General features: G+C 35.1%; 1 protein-coding gene across 7 annotated transcripts in view; it reads left to right on the top strand.

The window, feature by feature from the left end:
* Positions 1-17,391, top strand: part of PHF14 (PHD finger protein 14) — a 147,705-nt gene that overhangs the window by 51,102 nt on the left and 79,212 nt on the right. For all 7 annotated transcript variants that reach the window (XM_060782186.2, XM_060782185.2, XM_067470285.1 and 4 more), the window contains exons 15-16: positions 6,561-6,611; positions 6,729-6,850. In XM_060782186.2, the coding sequence (XP_060638169.2) occupies positions 6,561-6,611; positions 6,729-6,850 (173 nt within the window). The remainder of the gene's footprint in view (positions 1-6,560; positions 6,612-6,728; positions 6,851-17,391) is intronic.

Here is a 17,391-nt window from a genome sequence, read left to right as displayed (position 1 = left end):
GGACCATTTTTACTAGGGACCACTCTCCAACATTAGTACCAAAAGGGTTGCGAATCAGTTTTTGGTCAACTTTAGATTCAATTAGAAGTGCTGATATGGAAAACTGCATTTGATAGACCACATCAGCTCTAGTTTCTGATACAGAACATATGCCATGGTCAGCAACAGGGAAGGAGTGGCAGGTGATGCTAAAGGAGCAGGAATAAAATAAAATAAATAAATAAAGTGAAAGGAGGCCCACGGACCAGATTTTCATCCTCGCGGTCCACTGGTGGTACGCGGCCCAGAGGTTAAGAACCCCTGACTTATATGATATTAAAGTATATACTGGTGAGTCTCTGTAGGGAGAGCTCTGTTTGTCAAATGATTTTTAGATAGCGGCTTTTCAAAAACTGAAAGCTGCAATTCTTAACGTTGTGTGCAGCATTCTGTGGCCTGTTGGATTTCAGTGTCTTCGAATGAGAAACACAGACTTTTAAGATGTCTGACCATATTTTCTTCAACATGCTTCAAGTTATGCTCTGAAAAATTAAGAAGCCTTCTAGAGCAGTTATTCAGTCTTAATGGAGGACCAGGGAAAAGAGGGTTGTTCATTTATTATTATTATTATTATTATTATTATTATTATTATTATTTTGCTGATCAAACAGTTTCTGACATTAGAAATACATTGTTTTACCTTAGGATAGAATTGTTCTTCTATACTCAATCATTCATTACTTTTATTAAATACTGCTTTTAGAGTATTTCATCCTTAGCCTCTTCTGTATTTGGAGGCATTGACTTCTCCATACCAATATTAAGTATTTCATCTTTCATTGAAGACACATTTAAATAAAAGGCAAAATGTAATAAAAATAACAAAATCATATATCATTACATTGCTGATTGTAGAGGGGATACATATTTAGAAGTCAATGATAAAAGCTAAAAATTTCTTAAAATATTGTACACATACAAATGTACATTTAGCTAGAGATCATAGCAGAAATTTTAAATTAGTAGCTCTGTATGGGAGAAATGTTCTAACTTGTCCCTTATTTTAATGTACAAAAATATATTGGAAATGTTCTAACTTAGAACATTTTATGAGACTCATGTCTACACACAAGTTTCTTTCTTATCTGTCTTCTCACAACTAAATTGTCTTTACTCTCGCAAATTCCTGTGAATTATTTCCCATTTCTATTTGACCAGAGTTCTTCCTGCCCTAGGCCTTGTCACTTTTTTTCCTTAGCCAAGTTTGCCTTTCACTTGCCTTAGGAAAGCCAAATGATTTGTTGCTGTTTCTGACACCTTCCTCCTGAGAATATGTACAGATATCAAGTATTGGGAGTATCACAATAAGTGAATGAATATGAGGTAGTTCAAATGTTTTGCTGCATAAATTTGGAGCAACTTAGTACATGTCTGTAATGATGTGTCTGGTCTTTTCTTTTTTACTTGCATTCTCCTCTGCTCTGACTTTAAAACAACTGCTAACCTTGGTTATAAGAGTGACATTCAATCAAGCTTCAGTAGAATGTAACAAGGTCTAATGCTGTGGTGCAGATAGCATCTTTAGGATGTCAACCGAAGGGCAGCTGTAGATGAAAGCCCAACCACAGATGGTCAAAATGTTCATGTTGCAAGTCTAAATTAATTATGTGTGGTTTTAATTAAAAAGAAATAGGAAAGTACCAGGTGCTGTAACTATGGCCCTAGAGCTAAAATCTAAAGGAGAGTGTGGGATCATGCTGATGAACTTTAGTAGGAAAACTGATTTGTATATTGCAAGTAATTTATATTAAAAGAAAATACCTTTAGCTGGTACATATGTATGCTACAGAGAAAATCCAACAATGCTTGGCAAGTGTATTCAGTAAGTACGAGTACAACAAATGTCTAAGTGAGAGATTCTTTTTGGCTTAAATTATTCTGTTGAAACCTTAATTTAGGAGGATGAGAACCATCTTGCACGATTAACATAGGTCTTCGTCATCTTTCAACAATATGAACAAGTGTATTTAATACAGGGATAAAGGCATAGAAAATAGGCTGCAGCCCTAACAACAGCAGATAAATCTTACTTGTTGTTACTACTACTGTTTATACTACTGGGTGATCTTTGAAAATCACCTCTGATCAAACCTTGTCAGGAAAACCATGTGACAGATTCACCTTAAGATCACCATTAAGTCAGAAACTCAAATCCAGAAAAGTCATTTTTGTATCAGAGATAGAAAATCACAAAAGTATCTCTTTACATGTATATGACAGCAAAAATATAACATGAATACATTAATACATGATTGCTATTCTTCTATAATATCCAGAATTTGCTGCCTAAAACTGATCAACTTTCTTCGGTTTGAAGACTGATCTATTACAATCAAGCATTTCAAATTATATATTTTACATACTCTTACCAACCTCTTATCTCCACCCACTATGCATCTATATACGTACATCTACCTGTTGTATGGATGTTTTGTGTATTAATGTACATGTGAATAAACTTAGAGCTGTTGGACAGAAGGTGGCTTTAAACAGAGATTAGAGGCCATCGTTTTCAATACCTTTAGTTGTACAGCTGCTTTGAGTCCTCACAGGGAGAAAGGCGGGATATAAATAAAGTAAATAAAGAAATAAATTGTTTATTCCTATAAGGAATGGGGTTGGATTTGAAGTCATCTAATTCTACTGTTCCATATTTCCCTGTTGCACCATTTACTGTCATTTCTGAAGTGCTAGGAGTATCCACAACTGTTCCAGCTCAGTTTTCCTGACCAAAAGTGAAATATTAGAAATCATGTGTAGTCTCTTGATGTTACCATGATCAAATAAGCGCCTTTTTAAAACAAGATCCTTATGAAAGCCTTTTTACACCACTTTCTTCTTAAGGAAATACTGCTTATAAACATTAAAAAGGTGAACAATTCTTCCACCTCCTCACTACTAGCCAAGATGGAAATAGTTATTTTTATCCATTATTTAATTTCTATTGCACCTTTTTTCCAAGGAGGTAAAGGGTGAGTACAGAAATCTAATTCCTTCTGTAAACATGACAGAGAACTTTATTTTTGTACTCCATCTCCCCAAAGGGACTAGGGGCGGCTTACATATGGCACAATGTGCCTAAAACAATGCATAAAATAAACACACAATGCAATACAAGATAAAACCAAAAGCAAATAAAACAAAGTTTGGGCTCAAAACAGCACTCCATAATCTTATGATGAGAACTGTCATAAAACATAGCCAACTGTATACAGGAGCAGGGAATGTGATGGTGCAAATTTTAGCTAATGAAATAGGGTATAGAATGAAAGTGCAGTACTGTGGCATTATATTGCAATGCATACCATTGGGACTAGACGTTCTCAAAGGCTTGTCTAAACATCCAAGTCTTCAACATCCAATTCCTTCCAGAAGGAGGACAGTGTGGTGACGTGTCTAATCTAGGGAGGGCGTTCCAAAATCAGGGGACCATCACTGAGAAGACCCTCTCCCTCGTTCCCACCAACCGTTCTTGTGACAGTGTTGGGACCATGAGGGATATAAATAAAGTAAATAAATATAGAAATGCAGTAGGTAAGCAAAGTTTTGAGCCCTGTTCACCAGAGTTATAGCTGACAACCACAAATCTTTCTTTGGAAAAGTTTATCCAATCCAGTCTAATAGAAACCATTATTAGCTGAGATGATCAAGTCATAACAGTTCTAGTGGATAGATTCGTAGACCTTCCTAAACAAAAATTGCAAGATTTTTGAAGAAACTGAGAAAGATTATAGTGTTATTGCTAAGCCTTTATGCTGCATTTTTAAATACTCAAGATTCATTCCAAGACAATACACTAGTGTAAATGGATGTTTACTGATTTTAAACAGGCTTTTTATGTAAACGTAACAGAATGTTATTTGGTTCACTGCTTTGTTCTTTTTAGTTGGTTTCCTTCGCATGACATTGTGAGTATAAACTAAATTAAATTATGTTGCACCACCAATTGGCAGTGTTAAAGTACTTGCCACTTCTGGTGTGATAACTATTCCATCTGCTATATGCCAGTAGCCAGTGAAAGCAGATGGTGTTGCACTTTGTGGAAATATGTCGCAGAGTTCCATTTTTATAAAAGGAGCACTCATATATACAATTTGTTTTTCATGCTTGCTTGTTTCATATTTTTTTTAAAAAAAAATAGTGTTGGTACTTCCATATGTCTATGAATGTTTATATATCATTAGCATGGTAACTTCAGGACTATCTGCTAATAGCTGTTGGCAGCAGTGTGTTTCTGCATTTCTACCCACATTAATCTAAAACTGTATAACTTGACATAAGGAGTTGACTTAATTGCCCTAGTTAACATTGAACAGTTGGAGTTCCCTAAGTTCAGGAACACTTCTTGTGTTTAACTATGATTGAATACCCAAAAATCAGAGTTGGGGCTAAGACTTGCTTGGATTACCAGACATGAATCCCTTGAGTCACTCAGCAAAGGTCAATGTACGTAAAATACCTGCTTAGACCTCCTCCCAGGCCAAATTTAGCATGCAGCTGATTCCTTCTGTGCTCCATTTAGTTACTTTTTTCATTTACTATAGTCACAGGATCAAGTATTTCCTTGCATACAGGAACACAGCAAATAATAATAATAATTTTATTTCTTACCCACCTCTCCTCGTGGCAGTTACAGAATAATTAAAACACATAAACATTGAAAAATACCACAAATACACATATAAAATGTATTTCTATAAAAGATACATATTAAAACGTATTTCTATAAAATACATATTAAAATAAAAAAATTAAACAAAGGACACACGTTTAAAATTATTATTAATAATAATAATAATAATAATAGGTATTTCATATCAGAAGGCATGTTGCATCACTGTTTCATCAGGTATTCTCTCCACTGCTGAGACTATCAAGAGTAAAATAGCAGTTCACCTTCATCGTGTTTAGATCCATCTCCATATGACCTGCTGCTATATGTCATACAAATGTGAAGAGCTTTGAATAAAATAAAGACAGTATCAGCCCAATATTATTATTATTATTATTATACCTTTATATTTGTACCCCGCCTTCACCTCCCCAAAGGGACTCAGGGCAGCTTACATATGACACAAAGTGCCTAAAAACAATGCATAAAATAAACACATGGTACAGTACAAAAAAGTAAAACCAATAACACATAAAAACAACAATTTAAAACTCAGAACAACACCCAATAATCTATGGTGACAACTGCTGTAAGGCATGGCCAAACTGTAAACAAGACATGGAAATGGGATAGTGCAAACTGTAGCTAAAGAACAAGAGCATGGGATGAAAGTGCAGTGCTGTGTCATTAATTGGGGACCATTGGGGCCCAAACAAAAATAAAATACTATTTCATATTCTAGTAGTCTCAAATGGTCTCAGAAGTTGTAAAAGGCTCTGTTTAGGAAAACTGATTGGACACAATATGCAAAATTTATTTATTTATTTATACTATTTCTATCCCGCCCATATCGGCCCAAAGGCGATTCAGTAACTCAAATAAAATGATCACTCATCATTATTGCCCAAATGAATCTTGAACAGTAGCTCTCACTTCATCTCTAATGCTTCATGGCAACTCTCTTTAGAAATCCCCCAGTGGAAGAAATATTAAACTAAGTTTTAAAAGTATTTTGAGGGGACCTGCTGTACAAAGAAAACTAAGTTTAAAATCCCAATGAAAATAAAAGCCCTAAAATTATCCAGAAACTTTTGCTAAAAAAAAAGATGGGTATGAGTACAAACCAAAATTTATGGCCATTAAATGATCTAGATATATCTTACTGAAATCAACATGGCTTATATTGAGTGAAAAGTTGTCTATACTTAGAAAATCAATTACTCAGAAACGAAATTGTGTTCATTGACCCCTTCAAAGTTTAGGATCCAGGAACATGTCATTTGTAGTGAAATCCGAATCTGAAAATTGCTCCAATATATAGCCAGAACGTTTTAACAATTAATACCTCAAACAATACACCTGATTTGTAATTAAGAATATGCACCATTTGTAAGGTGAACCACTCTAGTGTGTTTGCTTTAACGTTAAACTAAGTCTCAGGACTCAAATTCCTCTCAACCTTGAAAATCCACTGGATGATTTTAGGCAGGTCACTCTCTTAATCTTAGAGGAAGACCATGGCAAATTTCTGAGTAAACCTTGACAAGTGATTGGTTTGGAAGAATCAGAATTACGTAAATGCCCATCATAACAACACTGTTGGTAAACAACTCAGAGCCTATCTGAGCTGCTCAGTGAAAACTACTGTTGACTCATCTTAAGACTTAATTAATTCTTTCTCAACCATAACCACCTGTGACCTGAAATAGAGAGGTAATGAGTGGCATTTGCTTTGTTATTTGGCTTTCTAAGGCTATGTTTTTAAACAAGCAAACGGAAGAATTACTGAATTAAAAAAGCTACCTTTACAGTATTTTTGGAGGCAAGAATTTGTTTTGAATCTTGCCCATATTAAAATCTTGGGTTTCTCCATCAATGATAATTAACTTTAAAATATATTTATTTCTAGAGAACGAGAGGACGAAAACGAAGCTATTTTCCAGAAGAAGAAAAACCTGAGGTTGGAATATTGCAATTTTATTTATTTTGAACTAAATTTATTGAATTGTTGATATTTAGATCAATACTGTTGTAAAAACTAAATTTTTCTGCCTCTTCTGTTTTCCCCTACTGATAGGAACGTATTCCTAGAGAAAGAAGACAGAGGCAGTCTATACTACAAAAGAAGCCCAAATCTGAAGATTTAAGAACTGAATGTGCAACATGTAAGGGAACTGGAGACAATGAAAACCTAGTCAGGTAGGTTTAATATCAAGATCTTTCTTGGAGATACTAACAGGTCAATTTTCATTACTTTTTCATAATGATTGAAATGAATGAACCCTTTAAAAAGAACAATTTTTCTTTTAAAAGACAAACATCTGATTTAGGAAAAAGCTTTACTTCTGAAAGAGTGGTTTGATCTACTTATTGACTTACCACATGTTCTTACATGGACACTATAGATGCAACTGAATAGTTATATTTTCTAACATAAAATCTGGCTTGCTTGCTTGCTTTTATATGCTGCCTTTCTCCTGAATTTGGACCAAAGGCGGCTCACAGGTAAAATTAATTTTAAAAATACAGTAATTCTGTATTGTCAAAATAAGTTGCCGGGGGGTTTATCAGATGACATAAAATAACCGAGCAAATTATTTTGGCAGCATACTACAAAACCAGCTATTGATCTTCCACCCAAGATAAGTTCAAGAGAAGTTGACACAAAAATGTGAAGACCACTGTAAACTTGTCTTTAAAATGTTCAGATGTTTTATCTCACTGCAATTTGAGGAATGCCTCATGATTATCTGTTTTCTCCTCTGATGAACAGCAGTAATGATCTAACCTTCTAAGATGTTAAAAGTAACCTTTTTGATTAAGACTTCAGACAAAAAAGCTGCGATTATCAGATAATGAATTGTAGTTGTTAACAGCTAGTGGCCAGATAAGTAGTTTGTCCTTGGTTTTGTAACTGATTTCTGTTTCTGGAAAAAGAAAGATTCAAGATGTTTTTACTTGAATTTTGATGTCAAATCAAAATACATTATGGTCAGAATCTTGCTAGGCTATTAAGATATGTACTGGCTGGATTCCACTGGAATCTTGGAGATGCAAAGAAACAGATGGAAAAATAGTTTTGTCACAATGAAGTAGAACAGTGTGTGCAGCACCCCAAGTAACAACAAATTAGCTGTAATTCCTGTAACCCAGATTCCCTCATATATAAAATGTTTCATTTGAAATGTAGAATCTTACACATTGACCAAGTATAGGCTTCTGGTGGGTTTTGATATAATGATTGACCTAAGAAGAATGTAGACGTGCAGTTAGGCATAGATTTCTGTAGAATTTCACATAGTGATATGTAGTTATTTACTCAGAATGAAAGACTTCAGATACTCATTTTAAGTGTGTGTATTTTTTCTCATGGATTTCAAACTGCCATGAGGTCAGATTAAATGTGTTTTGTTTGCAACATGTGGTACTTCAGTAACAGTTTTGTAGTAGGAATTGATGTTACCTATCTGCCTTTTCTAAATTAGGCTATTCTGTGCAAAGCATGTTCTGTGTGCATTGCGAAGCAGTTTATTGCAGAAGCCTTGATTATAAGTGATGTGACTCTGAGGGCCCTTCCAGACAGGCCCTATATCCCAGGATCTGATCCCAGGTTTTTTGTTCATTCTAGATTATCTGGCAGTGCGGACCCATATAATCCAGTTTAAAGCAGAAAACCTGGGATCAGATCCTGGGATATAGGTCCTGTCTGGAAGGGTCCTGAGTATCAACATTCCTCATATTTTTGTTGCCAGCAAGTGTCTGAGCATCATTTAGACAAAAAGTTAGACAATTTCAGGTTTGCGAGAGTAATTTCCTCTTCAGTATTGTTTCCAACTCAGTATTCCTTATGCATGCTTCAGATTCTATTAAATGAGTCCCCAAAAGAATAAACTAAGTTTTTTATTTTTAAAAACAAACTTCTGGCATTCGCGACTTTATTTGAAACATATACTTTCTGAAAGTCAAACTATGTACCTCAAGCCACTACAGCCTGAAAATTTATGCCTCTATAGCTATCTAACAGGAATATCATGGCAACATAGTTTATTGTAATATCTCAGTCCATAAAGGTACTCTGATGAAACCAAAATGACAAATGTACGAGAAACAGATTATTACTGAGGTTGTTCTATTTCAGATTTATTTGATTTGTTGTTGTCTTCTGTAGTTTGTTTAAAAACTCGTATGGTTCCTATGTGAAAAACTTGGAATTTATTCCTTATGGCTCTAACTTTTCTGAAAGTTTTACCAGCATTGCATTTAAGGGATATCATTGGTTTTGGAAAGAATATATATTGGGAATGGCTGTTCTTTTCAAGGAGTCTTGTCATTCCAGCAAATACTGTTATTAAATGCACCTCTTTTATTCAGCAACCAAAACTGTTCCCAGTTCTACAATCTATCAGTAGGGGGGCTTTGTTTTAAGACAGTACTGTTTTGTTTTGTTTTTTAAGGGTCACAAGAATGGTTTCTGTTCTGTCTCTCAGCAGTGGCCAAATGTATTATTGATTAAACTGATCTTGCTTCTCAGAACAAAGACTGTATTTAAGAGGATGTATGTGATCAATTGAAGCCATATGCCCCGAGAAACCTCTCATTTTATGTGAAAACTTCAGAGCATTACTGAAGCTTGGTTGCTATTTTTCTTTCCACAAATCTGGGCATGGCTCTTACATAATAAATCTAAATGATGGTGCTCCCCTTCCTGTCATTTTAAGGTTAATTTAAAATAGCATTTGCTGACTTAGGATTTGTGAATATAATCTTGAATATTAAATCATATAATGTGTTGTATAATGCTATGTATTTTGATGTAGGTATCTGATGGTTGGTGGCTATATATGAATGAAAGACTTAATCTTGATCCAAACAAGATTTAATTATATTTACAAATTGAAAGGAAATGTTCACCTTTATTTTGTTGTTGTTCTATACCTTCAAGTTATTTCTGACTCATCGCAACCCTAAAGCAAACCTATCATGTCTTTATAACACTATGTAACATGATTTTTGTTTCAGGGTTATAAATGTCATGTCCTAATTGGTTCTTTCATAAAAACATGGGGAAAGTTTATTAAATTGCAAAAACTTTGTTTTTGCAGGACATCTTGCAGCACATTTTGCTATAGTTTTCCCATAAATATCTCATAGAGACGCCATCAATTCAACATAGCTTGTGGCAGCCACAAAAATGAAGTTTCTTAAGTATAACAACTACTTTCAAAATAATCACCACACAATTACACTTTCCAAAAAAAGAAAAAAGAAATAGAAAATAATTCAAATTTTGTTACATAGTGTACTTTTAATGGTGCAATTTACAATATTTGAACCTTAATATTAGTGTGGTAGCTCTTCTTTTGGCTCACCCTCTTCGTTATCAATCCAAAGCTCCTTTCAAACTTTAGCTCTGTACATCAAGATTATATAAGAGTGAATTTATGGAAAGTGACTTTCCTACTTGTTTGTTGTAGTAGAGATTTTCCAGGCAGGGATCCAATTCAACACCAGTGGAGCAAAAGTACCTGCTGTTGTAGTTCAGCAGGGTCTGGGAAAGGATGAGGAAGGACACATCCAAACTGAGACAAGCAATACTGATACCTTTTGGTGGTTTTCAGGGAGAAGAGCTATGGTTAGATATAATGACCACCTGACCATTATGCCAGACAACATATTTGCCCTCCAGGCTGGAACAGAGAGCAAATGGATGCCTCTTTATTCAGATGCAAATATGTAGCTGCTTGCATAGCCAGGGATTATACAAGTATTGTGTCAGCATTAGATTTAGGCTTCAGAGTTTAGAAGCAATTGCCAATAGATTACTAATAATTAGTTCTATAGGTCCATTTTCCAGTAATTCAGATCTCATTACATCAGCAAAGGTAACTTCAATCGTGTTGTGGTCTAAGTGTAATTTTTTCATTCATTTTATAACTCACTTAATGGTGCAGAAGCAACAGCACATGGTTCAAATGCTGGCTTAGGTTATACTTCATGCTGCTTCATTATGTAAAATGTTGAGTAAAATGTGTTTTTCCCACAGGCCAGTAACTTTGAATGCTCAGTGGGTTTTTTTAAGTAAAAGAGAAACACTGAAACTGTTTTGCCGTAGATAGCTGCAGCACAGGCATGAGCCTACTGGCTGTTAGGAATTTTGGGAGTTGAAGCCCAAAACACCTGGAGGGCCAAAGTTTGTCTATGCCTGCTGTAGCAGCAGCAGCAGGAGGAAACCACTGACATAGCAGTTGTGAAAGCAGTTAAGACTAGGACAAATAAGCTACTCCAAGCCAGCAGATTTAGGGAGTCTTACCTTGCCACTGCTGAGCAACACTGAAAAAATACAACACAACCTATCAGTTAACAAAGCTGTATGAAATGCTACTCCCACTGCAAAGAGGATCAATATAGCAGCGTGAGCAAGCATACTGCTTGCCCTTGGTAAGCCACTGTTGTCACAGAAGCTGCTTTTACCAGCTATGATGTTTGGCATACTTCTATCTGAGGGTATTTTATAAATGCAGATTTTCATACTTTTAACACTTTAACATTCTAAGAGGAAACTTAAAATAAAGAAGAAATAAGAATAAAAAAGAAAAATAAACATACGAAGCAATAACAAAAGACCACAGGTATTTGTAATGCTTAGGAAGACCTGAGCAAACTATCATTTTTTAAACACTGTTGGGAATGTGTACGTAATGTACAAGCCTCCTTTACAGGGTTTCTATTGCTCCATCTTCTATGCCACAGAGCTTTTGTTTTTCACAGGCAACCTTCCAACAGCATGTCCTTATGGGTGCCTTTATTACCTCCCCGTTTAAAGTGGTACCTATTTATCTACTCACATTATCTGCTCACATTGTTTTCATAGGTGAGCAGAATATGGGCTGATGGCCGGGAGCTCACTCCGACCCAGGCTTGAACTGTCAAACTCTTGATTGGCAAGATTTTCTGCAGCTGGTGATTTTCTGCACTATGCAAAAGCCCAGCCCTAATGTTTATGACCTGCTAGGTTGAGATATATTTTTCCTTTAACTGGTTTATTTTATTTTGTCGCTTAGCATCCCTTTTCCAAACAAAGACACACCAAATCTGTAGAAGAATAGAAATTCTCAACCAGAGAAGAAACCATGTTTCTAAGTAGTTATTTTTGTACATTATAAACATAAATATTTGTCTGTTTGTTTGACATATTTTATATAAAAGAATTCTGGAGCTCTGAACATTTACAAAATAGCACGCAGATAAGTAACTGATGTTGCCACCAGATGAAAGACTGAGTTGAAAGCTTTTATGATAGGATACGTTTGATCTAACTAACTACTTCAAATTCAAATATTAGGCCTGCTATTCACAAAGAGTGAAACTTGCGCAAAAGTAAGTTCTGCAATATCAAAAAAACCTGTTGGTGGTCATAAAGTATTCTCAAAATATTTCTTGTTATTGCTGAAAGGTGGGGGTAACGGGAGTGAGGGAATCATTTGCCTTGATCATGCAAGTCTGTATTATTATTATTATTATTATTATTATTATTACTATTATAATTAAGAAAAGTGGAAAAATAGAATGGAATATTTTCCTTTCGAATTATGAATAAAATATTTAAAATATTTAAGATGAAGTAATCATACATTATATTATCCCCACAAACATGTGTAGATAATAATTACTTGATGGAAATATATTTGTGAATAAGATTTTATACAGAATCTCACATTGCAATTCTTTGTATAGGTTTCCTTCTCTCGGTTCTTTTATTGGAATGAGTGTTTTATATTGAGTTGGTTATAAGGAGAACTACAGGAGACAAATTATTTTCCTTTGTTTCATTAATGTTGATTTTTCTTTCTGCATTCATTTGGTTTTGGTTATTGTTTGTTTTGGGAGCGTTTTCCTCTTTGAGTCTTCTTGTAGTTCAGACATTTCTTACATCCATTTATAACAAATAATGAATGTATATAAATATAATTTCTTTTAATTTGTCATTAAAGCATGATAATTTTGTACCAGTTATACATATTATGTTTCTAAAGTAACCAAGTATCTTTGGATCCATTGTGGAATACCTGTATTAGCATTTTTGTGCGAGATGAGCTCTCTTGGTGATGGGATCCAAATCTAAACAAGAAATGCATGTTTCCCCTTGCACCTTAATTTTATACAATATTTTAATAACTTTGTGCATGAGATACATTTTGTGTATATTGATTCATTGGAAAACAATGGAATTTTGTAGAGTATTCCAGATTTTGGAATTCCAAATATGGGATGCTCAAGCTATAATTTGTAAATTATTATACATATGGACATCAGGGATGAATAAGAGTTGTTGGTAGCTCAAGGGCCTAGGCCACATAAGCTTTCATAACAGGCTATAAATAAAGATAATAAAACAAATTACATGTAATGAGGGTTAAAGTGGCAGAAATTAAGAGAATTCCTGACATTTTCTGTCCTAGCAATGTATTATTTAATTGTTTATTTTTCTTATTTTTTTTATATTGCGCTTTTAAAACTATGACTGAAGTATGGGATTGTTAGGTGCCTTGAATCCCCACAGGGAGAAAGGTGGAGTATAAATAAAGTTAATAATAATAATAATAATAATAATAATAATAATAATGGCATTACCAGACCTTGGTACGAACAAAACACATGCTTCCGAAATAACAAAATTGGGAGAAAAAGATCATGTTGTCAACGCTTTTGCTCTTTCTTTAACTATAAATAGCCCTGGGATGTAATTGAAGAATACTGTTCGTGATATATAGAAAAACCTTTTAAATACTAAAAGTGGAATTTGAAAATACAGTGCAACAGACATTGATGTCTTTGGTCTCAAGCATTTGCCTTTGGTATATTGTCAGGAACTTATGAATGTGGCATACTTTTTCTCTGGAGCTGCAAAAGCAGCAAGCAGTTTCTCTAATTCCCGCTGACTTTTGTATCTGCAATGAAACCATACTAAGGGAATACATAATGGAAGCAATGAGTTGACATTGCAAGATTGTGTAGTAAGTGACTTTTACCACTGCACATAAACAGAGCAGTTATTCTAAATCATAGCAGCGGTTTCAGTCAGATAACCACTAAAATCACTGCACTGTGGTCTGCTGAAAATGCCATCATCCTTCATCTGCCACATTAAGCCCAGGGAGAGCAGGCAGTAGTAGTGCCTACACTTCTGTGGAGAGGAATGAGCCCTGAACCAAGTGAAAAGATGTTCTGGAAGAATAGTAACCTTTCCTATGATGAGTGCCTTTTCCATTACATTTTTGACACAAAATGCTGCCAAATGATTTAACGGTGACATTTTGTTTTGCTGACTTTCCTCTTTTCTCATTAAAAAGAAACAAAAGTTGGGATAGGAAGCGAATGAGTGGCCAGGCATTCTGAATTCTGTTTCAGGCATCCTCGATTTAAGATTATTAGAAGTAAGGTCTTTTGAGGCCCCACAAGTAGTGAATTTTATGTTATTCTTTTTATTGTGAATGTGTGCTTTTTAAAATGATCTCTAGTGGTATCAAAACCATAGCTGGTTTAATAACACCATTCTGTTTACTCAAGTATAAGTGCCATTTAATTCAACAGTGTTTATTCCCAGATAAGTATACTGCAGTTTAAATTTATTTTGTATTTTTGTATCCTTTTAATTAGTATTCACAGATATAACACATGTCAAACGTATGACAACCGGCGCCTCTGTGCTTATCTCTAAGCACTTTTCATTGTGTTATGTGTATTGTCAGCTATTATGGAAGAAAGCATTGTAGTGATAACCACAATGTCCTAAAGAGTCATTTCTACCAGAAGAAAGCTTTTTCAAGCATCAGACACAATTATGATGTTTAATAAAGAACAAAAATTTACCTACCTCTAAAACCATATTGGAAGACAGAAAAAGTACCTCTCCTTGATACGGGCCTTTTGGCAACATTAACTTTTCTCTTTTGAGAGCTGATGGAACATTCATTTTATGTTCTTCAGATTGTAAAACTAGCTATACTCAAAAAAGTACAACCTCATGGAAGTTTGAATTGCATTAAAGGAGAGAGAGGTGCCACTTGGCCTCACACAAGGTTCGTCCTTAAAGCCTTAGAATCAAAGAATCAAAGAGTTGGAAGAGACCTCATGGGCCACCCAGTCCAACCCCCTGTCAAGAAGCAGGAATATTGCATTCAAATTACCCCTGACAGATGGCCATCCAGCCTTCCGTGCCTTGAGGCTGAATATCTGCAGCATAGAGCCACTTACATAGGCACCTTGTATAACTAGTGCCCTGATTTTCCCAGGTCTCTGAATCTGGTGAGTTTACATGCTTACGGCTGGCTCCCAGCAGAAAGCATTCAGCCCACAATGCATAAAAGACTGACAACATAAGCTTTTTAAATTACATTTTTATTTGGTTATGTAAGTAAAAAATATAGTCACAGTAACCTTTACAAAAAAAAATCCCATATATTCTTGTAACATTCTGATGATTCCTGTTTTTCTATCCTTTATAATTCTATACTTATCTAATACTTACACTTATCCATTTTTCCCCTCCCTCCCTCCCTCTCCACTTCCACCGGGAACAGTTGTACCTCTGCTTTATGCATTATTTTATTTGTTCGATCATGAAGATTGTCTGATTCAATTCTTTGTGTTTTCTTTTCCCTTTTACTCTGGCTATAAGCCCTTTGACTAATAGGATAAGTGATAAATAAGGTAGTCCTAATAACTCAGTCCCTTTTGTGATTCTAATTTGCATTGTGGGATAGTTCCATTCAACTGATGTTGGGGGGGTTGGGGGTTAACTTTTAAAAAATTGATGCCTCTTCTCAGTTTTGCAAAGAGATAACCCTGGACAATTTCTATTCCCCTCTTCATAATAATCACAGATGGATAATTCCAAAAGTCGGTTAATTTTATCTTTCATGTTTAACCATAAGGTTTTGTCACATATTCAGTTAAGATTTCCTGATAAGTTTTTTTTTCCAGTGGAGGCTCCTTCTTAGGAAGCTTTTACACAAAGGTTGGATGGCCATCTGTCAGGGGTGCTTTGAATGCAATTTTCCTGCTTCTTGGCAGGGGGTTGGACTTGATGGCCCCTGAGGTCTCTTCCAACTCTATGATTCTACATAAATGTATTTGTTAGATGACAGATTGTTGTGATGATATTTTGAAATTTAGAGTAACATCCACATCGTTACGGCATAAGATTTTGCAGATAGTTGCCAATTTCACTATTTGTTTTGGCCTTATGTTTATTTTTTATTCTGAACTCAAGCCCTAATTCAAGAATGTTAATAATGCATGTTTATAAAAATAAATTAGCAAAGTTTTCTTCAATATAGTTGCACTTGAATTCAGATATTTTTCAACTGAAGTTGGGAAACAACTGGTGAAGGAGGTTATGGCAGTAGTGTGGAGGCAGCAAAAGGCAAGACAAAGTGAAAAAATATCTTTTCTAATAAAAATTCTTAAAGGAAGATGTTACACAGCAGCTGGTCCCATATGTGACAGATAGCAATGCAGAAGAAAAGCCATAGACCACCAAAAGTCACAGAGCCGATGTGTGAGCTGTCAGAAATTGATCTCAACCATTTTTAGACACGAGAAAAAGACATTTCCATGACAAAACTATAAAGCAAGAGAAAAAGAGCCTGACACGTGTCAGGATTAATTTCCTCCATCCCTTCCATTCCATCTTATTGATGAAGATGTCAGAGGAACAGCCTCCCCCTTCCCATAGACCAGTATTGGTTTAGCCAGTCAACTTCAGATGTTAGAATTTAAATATATACATTCTTCTGTCATTTCAGACATATTCCAACTCCTCACTCCAGTAGCAAGTCAGTTGTTGTAGAAAAAAAATGAAATGTCAGTGGTTACACAGTGTAACAAAGAGAGACAACTTGTTCATACATTTTGAAATATTCACATCCATGGATTTCTCTAACCAAGAGTGTACAAAGCATCTAAGGCAAATGTTCTTCTTTGTGATGTCTGTGAATGCACCTTATATATTAAGAGACAGGACAATGCCTTGTCTTGACTATGAGAGGAGGATGAAGTGAAACTATTTTCCTTGTATTTAATGCCAGTATAATTTCACTGTGGAAGATTCTTGAAAGCCTCTCTCTATGTGTACAACAAATCCCTGGTTTAAATTTATATCTCTGATTTACATTAATCCCAGTTTATACCAGTATCTGTACCTTATCATTTTTCCATTTGTGGCATATTGCAATCAGAATATCCTGGTCTGGAAGGGAAATTTTTCATTAAATACTTGCTGTTACTAATGTTCGTTGTATATTGAATGCGCCCACTATGGTCGTTTAGTTGGTATTGTGGCTCTTCATGAACACTGAAATTGTGAGTATCAAGATTTGGTTTGCAAAAAATGATCATTTTTTTTGCGGTTCTCCTAATACAGATCTGATTAGTCTGTGATTAGTATCAATAGGTGCTACTACAGAACTTCTAATAAATACAACAGCAATGTTTAGATATGCTTCCAGATGGCAGGGCAGAGCCAACCCAAGACATTTTACAGCTAAACATAGAACAGCAAATGACCCTACCCTTCCCCACACCAATGTGCATAATACTCAAAGCCAGCAATTTAGACCCATGATGCTTCTCTATTATTTCTATCTATTAACAGCCAGAGGTGTACAAATATATCTGCTTGAGTTTGCATCCAACCCCTCCCCCCCCCCAAATTGGATACCTAAATGCATGGATGTTCG

This window comes from Anolis sagrei, chromosome 6 (genome assembly GCF_037176765.1).
Source record: "Anolis sagrei isolate rAnoSag1 chromosome 6, rAnoSag1.mat, whole genome shotgun sequence".
In the NCBI taxonomy this organism is placed as follows: Eukaryota; Metazoa; Chordata; class Lepidosauria; order Squamata; family Dactyloidae; genus Anolis; species Anolis sagrei.
This window is presented reverse-complemented; position numbering and strand designations above follow the sequence as displayed.